The sequence below is a fragment of the Nomia melanderi genome, chromosome 11 (genome assembly GCF_051020985.1).
Source record: "Nomia melanderi isolate GNS246 chromosome 11, iyNomMela1, whole genome shotgun sequence".
Classification (NCBI taxonomy): domain Eukaryota; kingdom Metazoa; phylum Arthropoda; class Insecta; order Hymenoptera; family Halictidae; genus Nomia; species Nomia melanderi.
Genome location: NC_135009.1, coordinates 11,131,137 through 11,145,013, shown reverse-complemented (window position 1 = coordinate 11,145,013; position 13,877 = coordinate 11,131,137). Strand labels below are relative to the sequence as shown.

Genomic DNA, 13,877 nt, shown 5'->3' with positions numbered 1-13,877 from the left:
GAGAGCGTATTCTGCACATTATCCATTCCCCTGCACTTCGTTCCAGTGGCGTAACACCTGTCTTTTTTTACATCCACGAACTTTCTACTGGGGACGCCTATGTACCCTAATGGTATCGTTTACAACGCTAATTCGTACAAATTCCCCGCCTTTCATTCAAATCCGGTACGAACTTATTTAATAGTTTTTAACTATTGTGTATAAATAATTCTTACGGATTAGTGTATTAGTTATTTCCAATTCATGCTTAATTGTTTAAATGTTGTTTGAATCTTTTGTCAATGTTGCTTTACATTTTATAAATTTATATATATATATATATATAAATAGAAAGGTAAAAAAGATACAGAATAAATTTTAAATAAATAATATTATGTGTTTGCGTAATATTTATTCGTATATTGGGATAAATTATTTAATTATATATAAATTAATTAAATAATTATACGTAAGTTCTGATTTAGAGAACTAAATATATAATTATTCCACCATTTTTTTTACCCCTGAAATATGATGACCGGTTGGACAGAATGTACACTGGTCACAGCCCATAGGGGTCAGAAGTAGTTTCTCATTATTATCGCTATATGGCGTTTGTAGTGTTTTTGCGACATAACAGGATGTCTATAAGTGTTGCTTTCATGATTTATGGCGCAGCATGTTCCCATGTGTTTGTAGGAAAACTTAACCTATATTGACATACATGCTTTTAATTCATTCATCATGAGTACACCAGTATTAACGAAACAACAACAGAGACACACTTTGTCAGCGAAGAAAACACCGGCTAAAGGGTTGCGAAATGTTCTGGCACAACCACAAGACAATTTTTGGTAGGATCTGTATTTTTTATTTCATAATATATACGTTCCTAGTTTATAAGCAGAATGTACCTACTTTCTGAAAGCTATAATAAGTTCAGAAGTCATATGTAACTACGTGTTAATTCTATACATTTTTTAGGCCAATTGTAAAGGGAGATGTATGTACAGAATTGGAAGATATTTTGAAAAGGTAACTTAAATGAAATATAATTCATTTAATACAGTAATAAAAGATATTATATTCTTCAATGGATAATCACAGATTAATGCCAGCTGTAAGGCGTCCACCTCGTATGATTCCTTGGTCTCAACTTAAACAAATGAAAAAAGAAGAACGAAACAAAGCTAAAGCTGAAGCACTTCTGAAACAAGAAAATGTCCCTAATACTGACTTAGTGTAATTATTTTTATTTAATCAATTTGTGATTTTACATAATTCTATATGACTTATATTTTTAGGAATTCAGTTATCTTGGGCATAAATGCAATTACAAGATCTATGGAAAAGGATAATGTTTGTTGTGTCTTAATGGATGCGAATATTGATCCTCAACTTTTAATAAAACACATTATTATGATGGCACAGAATAAAAAGATACCCATATTATTATTGTCTAACTTTAAAACTATTCTATTAAATACTATTGGACTTACATCTGCTGCATGTGCTTTCAAGGTATAAATATCTAATTATTTAAACAGTACTATATCCATTCTTCATCACTTATTTAATTTTAATTTCAGAATACTGTAATGAAATCACCAGAACATCATTTTTATCCACTCTACAAAAAGATTTGTGATATATTTGAAGATATGCCTTTACCAAAAACGTCACTTCAATTATTTAAGGATACTGAACCCTTAGAGCAGTCTATGTTGTGCAAAGAAGATGTGATAAGCTTGAAAAATGAGTCAGAAGATAAAACTTCAGAATCAACTGAATTTACAATATCCACAAATGTATATAAATACAGATCTTCACGTAAGGAAAGAATATTTATTCCTCCAAGTGCAACAGTCAGCTCCATTAACGAATCTACCAAGGAACAGATAGAGCCAACTGATTTTATTTCCTTGAATAATTATGATTCCGACGAAGATGATGCAAGTATTAAAAAACATACAAGATATATAAATATACATGAGGATAAAAGAAGAAACAAAAAGAGTTTCATATCCACGAATAAATCTCCGAATGTTACCTATTTACCATTGAAAGTAAAACGATTGCAAGGTAACAGTAATCGCGCGAAAGCTACAAAAGTATCAAAACAGAAGAAAAAATAGTAAAATAATATTAATGGATGTACCTTGCTAATTAGAGCTAATAACTTTTATTTTAAATTACAATAAATGTGAAAAATATGTAACTACAATTGTACAATACTGTCATCATTCATATAAATGTACAGAAATGTAAAAATAAAGAATATAAATTTTTTTATACATATAAGTACATTATATACAAAACTCATATTTATAATTTAACTGAACGAGTATCTTTGAGTCTTGAACCCTCCTTACAACAGAAATTTATTTAATGAACACTGATGTCATATTGAAAGTGTCAGTCTTTTACACATATTCTTATTGTATTTATGTTTGAACATGTTTATCAGTAGGTCATCATTCACATAGAAAATCTTTATATTTTGTAAATGCAAAAGTAAAGTTACAAGATTACTTTTACATGTATATATTTGACACCTAAATAACCATAATATCATACAGGTAACGTGGAGTTCACAGAGGACTTGAACATCCTTGTAAAAAACATTAAACCTTTAGTTCCTCCAGGTATGTGACTTACTAAAAATGATAACATAGCAATTAATTGTAAAACAGCACATAGTACTGTCAATGGAGTGGATTGTAAATGTAGAGCAAAATAAAGTGTTCCAATTAAAGTGGCAAAATAGGACACTGTGAAACACCTTCTCTCAGCAGTAAATAATGATTTCAAGTAACTTAATGGTCCCAGGAGGAAGCAAAAACTACAAAACACATTAAATTAGGAATCAGTTGAGTGTGTCATTTTTATCTTATAATAGTCAATTTACGTTCTTCCTGAACTTACCTCGATAGGAAAAATACGCTTCCCAATGTGTAGAGAAGAGCAAATTTCCTTGCTTTGAGTAATAAAACTGGAATATACATCGCCGATAAGCAGAAACAAAGTACACCCATGGAAAAACATACAATGAACATAATCAGCCTTTGCATACGTGTCTGTCAGGTAAAAATGGAATTTTACTTATACTAGTTTAAAACATTTGACATTTGAGGTTATGTACAGCTATATACTTACCATACTAGGGCAACATTCCTTTTGCGCTCCTTGAATCCAGCCTGTTTCTTCTTTGTCTTCATCTCCGCTTCTTCCGAACCATTTTCCAATGTTCGTTTTCGGTAATGTCACCGAAGGCACCGTAATTTTATACTGTTTCTCATTTTTATTGCTCAGCAGATATTCATTCAGTTCTTTGTTAAGATCAGCCATCTTGACACGTCGCCATGCTTCTTGTTTACACGTTTGTCAAGCTCTAATAAGACGAAGAGACTTATATAGGATGCTATTAAGTCTGTCAAGAATAGAAAATACTTTATATATACTCTCGTGATCGACATTAGACCTTTTTATTGACCAAAAAATACAAGACTGACCATAGCGTTTTTTTCGCAAATATTTAAACAGGATTATAAGAGTTAGTAAATTATACAATTCCCAAGATTATTTCATGGGCAATAAATTTATCTATACTTTCAGAAAAAATGAACTTTAAATATTTACCAATACATATAGTTACAATTTATTTAATTGATGATCATATAATGCTTGAAAACATGGTTTTTGAGTTCAAAATTTGTAAACTTTCCCGCCGCATCAGTGCCATCTACGTCGAAATGCTTAAGTTATTAGCACTGACTTACCTGTGGCGTATATATGAATATTAAGTCTATATTATTCCAATAGGGTCCACTAGTTCACTAGGATACTTTTAATGAGGTCGGTGTTTTTAAACAATGGACAAGAAATGCCATGGGACATTATAGAAAATACGTCAAGTCTCATATATCTGCTAAGTCCTAAGTGCCAACCCTATTGTTTAGTTTTTTACTGAAATATTCTAAACCTGCAATTATAAACAAAATTTTAAAGAATCAAGAAAACATAGGGATTTTATGTTAAGCTATGAATTATATTGGTATGCTTGCTCCGTTGCGACATATCCGTTTTATTGTCAATAGAAGTTCTTTACCTTCCGTAGCCATCTTAAGGCATACACTTAGCAAATAAATGTGAGGAAAAATATATTCCTGTAGTCAATTTTGGTGCACTAATTTAATATCGTATGATACAAACTCTGTATTTTTGTTTATTTTACAGTTAGAACGATGGAAAACGATAACGGAGATGTTGTTGACTTGTATATCCCAAGAAAATGGTAAGCGGTACACGTGGTTATACGCTTTTGTTATGAAAAAGAATTGTAATATGTTTTTTCATTGAAAATCTTCAAACGTTAGAAAAAGCTTTCTTTAAGATATGAACAAATCTTTTTTTTAATGTGCATAAGAATAACTTTGTCAATATTATACAAATATTATTAAAATTACACAGATTAGGTTGCAATCGAACATGAATAAAGAAATCTTATTTTGTTAATAGCTCTTCAAGTAATCGCATCATTCATGCGAAGGATCATGCTTCTATCCAGTTGAGCATTGCTGATGTTGATCCTGAAACTGGACGTATGACTGATTCACAAAAGATGTATGCCATTTGTGGAGCTATCCGACGTATGGTATGTCAATCCTTATTTCCAAATATATAAATCTCATACATGTTTTATATTAATTTAAATATTTTTAAATTAATATAAATGATTTTATTATAGGGTGAATCTGACGATTGTTTAGTACGCCTTGCAAAAAATGATGGCATTTTACCTAAAAACTTCTAATGTAAGATAATTATTTTACTCTTTCAATAAAATTAAAAAACCTACATGTGTTTAAACAGTTAACCACTATTCCAACCATTTAATTAAATATAAGAATTTTGTTGTATATAACATTTATTATATAGTTTGTACATATATTGCACATATTAAATATTAACTCTATGTACATATATTGTTCACAATGAAAATCTTTTACTTATTTCATGCTTAATGTTTTTTTCTTAGCAAAGTAATAATTTTTAGTATCTCTGAGTCAGAAATTATGCAAATATCATTTATATAAAAATAAAAATTATATTTTAAAAATATAGTTGCATATACCAAGAAACTATAATTTCAAATATTAATAGTCAATGGCATTTAAACAAAGTGTTCATAAACATATTAAAATATATATGTCTACTATAGATCTTGGCATTATACATATACTTTATAACACTTTGAGTAATACGAGTTAGAAAAATTTGTTGAATATTTTAAAAAACTGTTCAGTGTTATTTAAGATAGCATGTAATATAAATGTAATGTAAATTTATTATATTATTTTAACATTCTCGTTCGTTATAGACAAATTTCAATATTCATATATCTAACTTTTTCTGAGTAATACTGCTTAATGTTATATTACTCAAGTATACAAGATAAACATACAAGATTAAGCAATGTGCCTAATAACTGACACCATAAATTTTGTGCATATATCATTCCTATTATAGTTGAAAAATCATTGTGTATTATAAACATTCAACAATTCGATTTTAAAAAATATTTTTGTTGTTTGTTAGTATCAACTGCTGAAAACTTGCTCTTCATGCACAAATAATCTATGAAAGTTAATGGAAATGCATTTGTAATATTTACCCTGAGTATACACTATTCATTCTTCAAATTTTAATGCACAGATCACTACACTTGTAGGCCAAGGAATTTTTGTCTTTTAAGAAATTGAAGAACATCTGCATTTTGCCTACATAATAAACTGGTATGTATAATATTAATAATTATTTTCAATAAACAGGAATATTGTAGGCATAAATGATTGGACGTATTCAATATTTACCCCTATTTCGAAACAAATAAAACATTACTAATCCACTTTTACTTTCACTTCCTTTTTTACAAAAATGTCTTTTGTATTAGCTATCTGTTCTTCGAACGAACATTCATTTACCTAATTCATAGCGAATGCAAAAATTCCCTTAGGAAATGAAATTGCTGGTCAATTATCCAAGGCAATCTATCACTTTATAAATTTTTATATATATCTTACACTATCTTTATACACAGCTGAATCTGTGTATCATACATTTAACACAGGTGTATCTGACAAGGAATGAACGCGATTAAATCTACGGTTCTTTAGGGTTGCAATTGCATCTGTAAGATCTGCTCGTTTACTAAAAAAATCTACAATCGCTTGACCTGTTAAGGCAGATGCCAGGAACTGTTCGACGCTTATTGACCATTCCGGATAGATGGACGACGACACGCTCAATGGGTTTCCGTTCCGATCATGTGACTAAAAAAATGATCATATACACTACATATTATAGAGCAATTTATTCATTGTCAACGTACCCGTTCTGCGGAGGAAGATGATTGCTCAGCAGTTGTAGCCGTTAACAGCAAACTGTCCTCAGATTCATCTCGTTCAACATAAAATTTTTTACCAACGTCGCCTAATTGAAGCAAAAGAGTACCTAAATTCAACAAAAAAAAAGAAAAGAAAACACGTTTTTCATTTAAGTACTCGATATAAAATGTCATTGGTCTAGTCATATATAACTTACCTATTGAAGCTATACAATGATAAGTTTCTTGTTCTTCTGGTTGTGCGGGGAACATGTCATAAAGAGTTTTCCATAAAGCTATTAAGTGTCCCTGCGACATTTTTGGCACATTTTTTAGATCCAGTGGACTGTCTTTGGACGCTATCATAGAGCGTAAACTGCCCATGCTTTGAATTTCCCATGACTGATCTCCTTGTTGACTATTCAAACTTGTTGAACGAGATAAAGTGGATGGCTCTGCGGATGGCTCCTCTGCCATACTAACTGGCATCTCTAAGGAAGCGACACTTTGTTCCATACTATCGAAAAAGTCTGTAGCTTCTGCAGCTACTTCTGCTCCATCTAATATCGATGGATAAATATCCATAAACATTCCTTTGTCACAAATCATTATTGTATCTAAGAATATTAGAATGTTATTTACCAGAATGCACTGGTGATTCGAAGTCAACGGGTGTGAGTAAAGGCGGTAAATGCAGAGTATACAAAAGCTTTAATCTCTGCGTCAAGTCAGCAGTCGCTGTCATTCCGATAGCTTGTACTAATTCCCGAAAGTTTAGCAAACCATCACGATTACGGTCCATCAACTGATAGTACAATAGTACTTATGAACATTTTCTGTATTTGCTTGATCTTATTCAATAAAATTAAGATATACGTAGACGTTAATTTTCTAATTATTTATACGATTTTGTTCTTTTTCTTTGTACATTAGGAACTATTGAAATTAAATAGATACAAACTGATTGCCTTGTAAAGCAGGATTGACTTACACGGAATAGCCGAGCAGCTAAAGATTCAGCTTGACTACACTTTCCCCATGGAGACAGACCACCGAATAGTATCCTGAATAATTCGAAGTCTACTTTATACGCTTCGTAAGGAGGCTGAGTCGGATCATAACGATCAGGTTCAGATTTTCGTTGACTCATTAATTCTTCCCTAATTAAACTTAGCAGATCCTAAATATAAATATAATTATATTTTACTGATATCTCATTACAACGCATATAAACATAATTATAATAATTCCACCTGTAATTCTTCCAGCGTCATGTATTTGTCACCAACAACACTTCTGATTACATTCTTTTCGATACCCTCTTCTAAACTTTGAACTACCCTAAGTCTATGTTTCAAACGAAGCCTTTCTATTCCACCAATAGTCAATGTTCCATATCTTGAATATGCTTCATATATTAAAGTTTGAACAGATATACTCTAAAACAAACGTGTAAATGGGTTTATGAATTTGTATTTATTTACACGCGTGAAGATTATTCATGCAAGTATTCCTACTCTGTTGGGAGTTGCACTATCAACTGGTCTAGGCAATATAGGTCCCTCGTCATTGTATACACCTCCAAGATAATCTGTTAACAACTGCATAGCTTCACCATCGTCACGACAATTAAGCAATTTATCTTGATTCCATTCCAGTACTGTCAATGCTATCTGACACAGGAAGAAAGACCTGTTTACTTCAAATTTCTTCTTTATGTACTTTAGTTCTGTATTCATTAGAAAGGATATCAATGAAGTTCAAAATTTCCTCGAGAAAAGATTAATATAAAAAAAAAAGATCAAAGTATGTACATATATTCATTACGATGTGATACCTGGAAAATGACTTTTGCTCCGTCGTAGAAAAAGCAATCCATTATATTTACTGCGCTGCTAGTTGGCATAACGCTTAAAAATATCGTTAAGAACCATGAAAGTGATATAACTTTGATTAGACCAAGTTCTTGTAGCCTAGCATGCAGAGTTGGTAAATGTTCAGCAGCTAGTTCTTCCAAAAGACCTTGATCAACAAGAGCACCAACTACTCTTCTGTCATAGTAATCGGGTAATAGTGATTCGCATACATTACATAATTGCCAGAAGGCAGATTCCTCTGAGCAGTAAATTAATAAAACAGAAGCTACTATATTCATTGCCTGGCAGTAACCTGTATCACGAGAGTTGATTTTAGAATAGATTTAGTACTGAGGAAAAATCTGTAAAACGGCATTTACCAATTTGTGGATTTTTCCAAGCATACGCGGAAAGCACTCTTCTCAATGCACTAATGCCGGTATCAGATTGAAATGCTGGATGTTCCGGTAATGATCTATGTAAATCTCTTTCTATTTCCTCGTTTGCTTGACAAGATTTTCCTAGTGATTGGTCAACTAATGATTTGTAAACACCTGGATTCATTACCATTTCATTCAAAGCACCTGAAGGTAAATAAAGATTATTTTTATTGTACAGATGATCGTGTTTCCAATGTAATTTTTATTACCAGAAAATGTGAGCCAAACTTCTCCCCTGAGAGTCTGCGGTAGTCCTTGAATTATTAATTTCGCTGTTTCTGTTGTTCTGTACATTGTAATACCTCTTCCATATTCTGCAAAATGAAGTTCCCATTGTTTCTCTTTAGCTTCCTGTTTTAATGCTGCTTCGTTGCTTAATGGGGCTTTAAATAATGTCATTAACGGTGGCTGAGGTTTCCACTGATTAGCAGGTTTAGTTTCATCAGAGTTGTTATCACTTTGTGGTAAATTGTTTTGGAACGGTAAACTGTCTGTCATACTTCTATTAAAGTATACGCATATTAATTAATAGTAATGAAATTAATAATGTAAATTAAATAAAGAGTACATTAACTTACAAAGCGGACAGTTTAGATTTTGCTAATAATTCAGATATTTTTTGGACAACGAAATCTCTGTCATGAATCTGAGCAAACAAAAAGGACGACCGTGCAGTTGTCACTAAAATAGACTTATCTATTCCTGTGCTAGATGACTGATTTTCGGCAGGTTCTATGAGCCTCACCTCCCTCAGAGGTACGACTAAACTTACTAATCCTCTTACCTAAATTATAACAAATATTATTGAATGATGCTATTTTCTTTTAGATGTATTTATACATGTTAAAATATGTACCCTGCTTTCAAAACAAAGGTAATTTTGAGATAAAAATATTTTTCCCCAGACGTATCTCTTATTGTATGGCGTCCATAGTGTTGCATCGATACTACCATCCAACTTTTCACTTCCTGGTAATCTGAATTGTAATCTGTAGGCTTCAGAGTGTGCTCGAGCATCCAGATCTCTTTTTAAGAAAGACGGTTTTTTAGGTATATTCTTGCTGAAAATGTAAGCCCATTGTAATAAATGTAAATCGAATTTAATTAAACATAACAAGATAATCAAAGTACCTTAACTTGTTTAAAAGTTCTCTGTCTTCATTGAAACCACTCTTCTCATCTATAAGTCTTTTCATAGCAATATTTGTAAGTTGTTCCATTAATGAATATGTCTCGGATTTATGTAGAAACAATGAAAAATAATGCTACAAAAAATAAATATGTAAGTACAATATGAAAAATGAATATTATGTTATAAATATTTAACTTACATCTTTATTGTCCCTAGTTACAACACGTATACTATCGGGAAAAAGGATAGAGTTGGTTTTGCCCAATTCAGTGATATCTGCCCATCTTATAATTAACTTAGTCTCTCTTGCCAGAATATATGCATAAAAACACATATGGTTTACTGACAAATATAACCATCCTTGTCTAGGTAAACGAGATTTCCAATAACTGAAAAAGGTATCCAATGTTACGGAATTTTTCAAATATGAATCTATAATAAAACAAATTTACTTTTAACAGAAATACCTGCAAGAATAGTAATTGACCAATTTATCCTCCTTTGGTACATTAAAAAGTTGATGGAATTTAAAAGACATAGTCTTAAATGATTCTGGATCTTCTTCTGTGAACAATTCAATTTTTTTAGAACTTCTTTATGTATATAAAAGCTCTGACTCTTTAATTAATTATAATGATTAATGTTTTACCATCTGCAAATTGACAATCCGGAGCACTGTTTGCGATAATAGATTGTACCTTGCAACAAACAAATTCAGTTATTTCTTCTTCTGTATCGAAAGAAGTTAAGGTATCCATCAAATTTGCGTGTAGCCATTCCCAATCTTGCAAGATTTCATCATGTGTCAAGGAACACGCAACTTCTGTATATATTATAAGTACAATACAATTAATAGAAATTATTAAAATTAGTAGGAGTTGAATGCGAATATGAATTATTTAGTTTCTTTCAGATTTGTTTATTTTGGAGTACCTTACCCCAATAAACTTCTGATGATGGTGTTTGATGAAGAATCCTAAAAGGTGGGGGTTTAGTGTCAAGTACGCTATCCAATGTTCCCACCAATATGGAGCTAAGACCTTTGGTTTTTCCATATCCCTTACGACGTTGTAAAACAAAATATACTGTTGCTTGTTCTGTTACCCTACATAATTAATGTGAGTGAAAAAAACAATCAATTCACAACAATATTTATTAATAAAATTTTTTTTACTGTTTACGATTTATATAAATATGTGGTAAAAGAGAAGTTCATTGTTTTGATAATTTGTCAAAGTGATTTAAATAGCGGTCTCTTATCTATGATAAAGCGCACGCTATATATGCGATGCATCACACTTTCGATTTCTACATCGCGCTTTATTGTAAAAACCTGTAAGACCGATTCTAGTTTTTGAACTTATAGAAAATTTTGTTTAGCAAGGACATTTCGCAACAACATGAATTTTATTTTGATATTAATGTCAGTATGTAAACAAATAATATCAACCGATAAAATCGTAAAACGATTTAATGTCTAAGAAATCGCCCTTCCGTTGGAACCGAGTATACAGGAGTTAATAAAACACTGACAAACAATAAAGTACGAAAATCGTTTGAATTTCAGAGCGAAGTACTGTCAGCTGTGTTTGACACACGATGTAAACAGTAATTATAATAGTACATCAGACATTATGTGTACACATTAATTTACCAGAAAGCATTTGCCAGTAGAACTTCTTGTGGCTTCACCCACATATTGATCACTGTTCTTCCAGCACATATGGCACCAAGGATACAAATTCAAACACGCTTTATCCAAGACAATCGGAAAATTCGCTGGCTGGTCGAAAGCAGAAAAAAAAATACTTGGGAAAGATAAACACCAACACGAACTCTACTATAAACCGTCCGTCGTCGCCTGCGTTGATCTTGACAATTTCGCCATGCCTCCAAATGAAAATGTTACTATTACAAAACTCATTTTTGCAAATGTTTTTCTCTAAATTCTATAACAACCTCTCAATATTTATTATATAACGTATCGAATTAATTCGTTAAAACAGTAGTTAAAAAAAAAAAAGATTAAGATATACACCTAAATTAGGTTTATCATAAATGACGTTCAAGCAATTCTAATTTTAAATCTATATTTTTATTTCTGATAATATACGATTTGTTCCAATGAAACAAATGATAAATTATTTCAATGCTTTGTTAGGTGGTACAAAGACATTTTCTCATTGATTTGTATTACAATTATTATCGTTTAACAGTCGTATTTTTTTCGTTGTTTTTTTACATAATATTTTTCAGATAAATACTGAATTAAATTTGCATTGTACTTTTTAGTAATTGTTCATTTAAATAAGGACATTTTTTTCGTATAGAAGATCGTACTACTTGTGAGAATAAGTTCATGTTTAAGGCCCTCTAGCACTAAGTTCTGGAAGCCGTAAATGTGAATTGATAACACAGAGAATAGTGTGACACGGATTAGGTTCGTACACGCGATCACAGTTCAGGTCTTGTCGACTGCATTTTCCGATTATAGCTAAGAAAATGGCGTCTCTTACAAGTGTTCGTCTTTTAATGAGGAATACCGGTATCGTTAGAAATTCAGTCAGTCGATTTTGTTTACCAGCTACTGCCACGCAACTTCAATCAAATAAAAGATCCTATCATTGCAAAAGACAAAATATCATCACACATTTACCACAGGTAAACACTAATAGCCTTTACTAGCAGAACACTTGCAAATTTCTTTGCAAAGTTTGTGTATGTCGTGCTTTAAATCATGTATTATATAACTGAAATGTTACATCTTTGGCAGAACAATGGTATCCGACATGATAGAAGTTCGTTGAAACACCTAAATATCGATTCAATCGGTTGAATCGATTTAATACGTTGCCGTTTTAATTGATTTCAAACCTGCGTACTATAATGAGTTTCATTCTCAAAATTTTAGTTTGTTAATATATTCTGGTTAACCTGCATTCATTGCGTACTTCTATTAAACTTATAAAAAATGTATTTAGTGTATTCAGGTAAAGATTGAAGGTATTCGTACATATGCTACCAAACCTGATGAAAAGAAGCTTGAAGAACGTGTATTAAAAGTGATTGCAGCCTACGATAAAATATCAGCTGATAAGGTTGTTAAATTTTATTATATGTTCTATAAAATACTGTTTTACAGGGCATTAAAGGCACACGAGTCAAGCAGGTACGCCACTACAGCGGACCACTACCAATGACAATTGACTTTATTCAGAAACGAGTGATTCTAGTACTCAATCTCTATGATAAAATTGACCCTAAGAAGGTACCTATTTATCACTAGATGATATCCCATCAAAAGTACTTGTAATACATTTGTAAATGTACTCATGTAAAGATTAAGTAGTATTAAGTTACGATGATTTGAAATTAGTTATATTATAATTATCATTATTAGCTGACACTTGCCAATATAATTTGATGGATAACTTCTCAAAAAATAACATGACGCCTCGCTTGAATCGTGGTGGCTTTAAAAATTAAACTGATATGTAAACGTAATTCTTATCTTCTATAAAATTGCATGTATTAAAAGTATGAATGTTGAAAAAAAAGTTCTTATTTTAATTACATATCAGTTGTTCAAAAGCCCCAGCTTGTGTAGATCTTATGTTTAATCAGTTTTAAATTTTGTACAGTTGACATTGGACTCTCATTTCATAAATGACTTGGGTCTGGATTCCTTAGACCATGTAGAAGTTATAATGGCGATAGAAGATGAATTCGCTTTCGAAATACCGGACATGGATGCGGAGAAACTGTTCACGCCCTCACAAATAGTGCGTTACGTCGCGGATAGGCATGACATTTATGAATAAATAACACTACAATTTATAAGAATGCATTAGTCATTTTTTCATTTTTTGAGCATTGTACAAATAAAAAGTAACTCGATCGAGGTGTATGAACGCTCGACAAGTCGCATATTTCTGTTCTTGTATATAAATAAAATAAGCGTTATAAATATAAATTTGTTAGATTGAAGTTTTATCATTATCTTGTACCCATCATATGATTTTTATACAAATGTTTTGGATAATATTTCTCCTCTTTTTATTTGAAATTGTACGAGTTTTTGAATG

At 31.4% G+C, this 13,877-nt stretch overlaps 5 protein-coding genes across 7 annotated transcripts; 3 read left to right on the top strand and 2 right to left on the bottom strand.

Moving 5' to 3' along the window:
- Positions 1–501: 501 nt before the first annotated feature.
- Positions 502–2,273, top strand: LOC116430690 (uncharacterized). Its single transcript, XM_031985166.2, has 5 exons — positions 502–833; positions 964–1,014; positions 1,087–1,221; positions 1,284–1,500; positions 1,569–2,273. Exons 1-5 carry the CDS (start codon positions 724–726, stop codon positions 2,112–2,114), a joined length of 1,059 nt encoding a protein of 352 aa, XP_031841026.1. The 5' UTR covers positions 502–723; the 3' UTR covers positions 2,115–2,273.
- On the bottom strand, positions 2,210–3,445 carry LOC116430694 (uncharacterized). The gene is made up of 3 exons (XM_031985174.2): positions 3,136–3,445; positions 2,905–3,056; positions 2,210–2,821 (listed from the first exon to the last, which is right to left on the bottom strand). Exons 1-3 carry the CDS (start codon positions 3,325–3,327, stop codon positions 2,551–2,553), a joined length of 615 nt encoding a protein of 204 aa, XP_031841034.1. The 5' UTR covers positions 3,328–3,445; the 3' UTR covers positions 2,210–2,550.
- A 554-nt stretch (positions 3,446–3,999) lies between these two features.
- On the top strand, positions 4,000–4,836 carry RpS21 (ribosomal protein S21). The gene is made up of 4 exons (XM_031985178.2): positions 4,000–4,127; positions 4,216–4,273; positions 4,498–4,633; positions 4,727–4,836. Exons 2-4 carry the CDS (start codon positions 4,224–4,226, stop codon positions 4,790–4,792), a joined length of 252 nt encoding a protein of 83 aa, XP_031841038.1. The 5' UTR covers positions 4,000–4,127; positions 4,216–4,223; the 3' UTR covers positions 4,793–4,836.
- A 473-nt stretch (positions 4,837–5,309) lies between these two features.
- On the bottom strand, positions 5,310–11,809 carry Tbc1d8-9 (TBC1 domain family member 8/9). Of its 2 annotated transcripts, none has more exons than XM_031985164.2 (18): positions 11,447–11,809; positions 10,731–10,897; positions 10,442–10,615; positions 10,260–10,353; positions 9,992–10,181; positions 9,792–9,925; positions 9,517–9,721; positions 9,239–9,444; positions 8,870–9,162; positions 8,601–8,804; positions 8,202–8,533; positions 7,882–8,037; positions 7,618–7,803; positions 7,356–7,544; positions 7,007–7,169; positions 6,583–6,924; positions 6,371–6,492; positions 5,310–6,311 (listed from the first exon to the last, which is right to left on the bottom strand). In XM_031985164.2, exons 1-18 carry the CDS (start codon positions 11,488–11,490, stop codon positions 6,093–6,095), a joined length of 3,420 nt encoding a protein of 1,139 aa, XP_031841024.1. In that variant the 5' UTR covers positions 11,491–11,809; the 3' UTR covers positions 5,310–6,092. The 2 variants fall into 2 exon arrangements, with proteins under 2 accessions (XP_031841024.1, XP_031841023.1); XM_031985163.2 differs by having other exon boundaries at positions 10,260–10,356; positions 11,447–11,808.
- A 359-nt stretch (positions 11,810–12,168) lies between these two features.
- Positions 12,169–13,779, top strand: ND-ACP (NADH dehydrogenase (ubiquinone) acyl carrier protein). 2 transcript variants are annotated; one of them, XM_031985177.1, is made up of 3 exons: positions 12,169–12,453; positions 12,774–12,890; positions 13,434–13,779. In XM_031985177.1, exons 1-3 carry the CDS (start codon positions 12,295–12,297, stop codon positions 13,611–13,613), a joined length of 456 nt encoding a protein of 151 aa, XP_031841037.1. In that variant the 5' UTR covers positions 12,169–12,294; the 3' UTR covers positions 13,614–13,779. The 2 variants fall into 2 exon arrangements, with proteins under 2 accessions (XP_031841037.1, XP_031841036.1); XM_031985176.1 differs by lacking the exon at positions 12,774–12,890 and adding an exon at positions 12,935–13,060 and having other exon boundaries at positions 12,170–12,453.
- Positions 13,780–13,877: the final 98 nt, after the last annotated feature.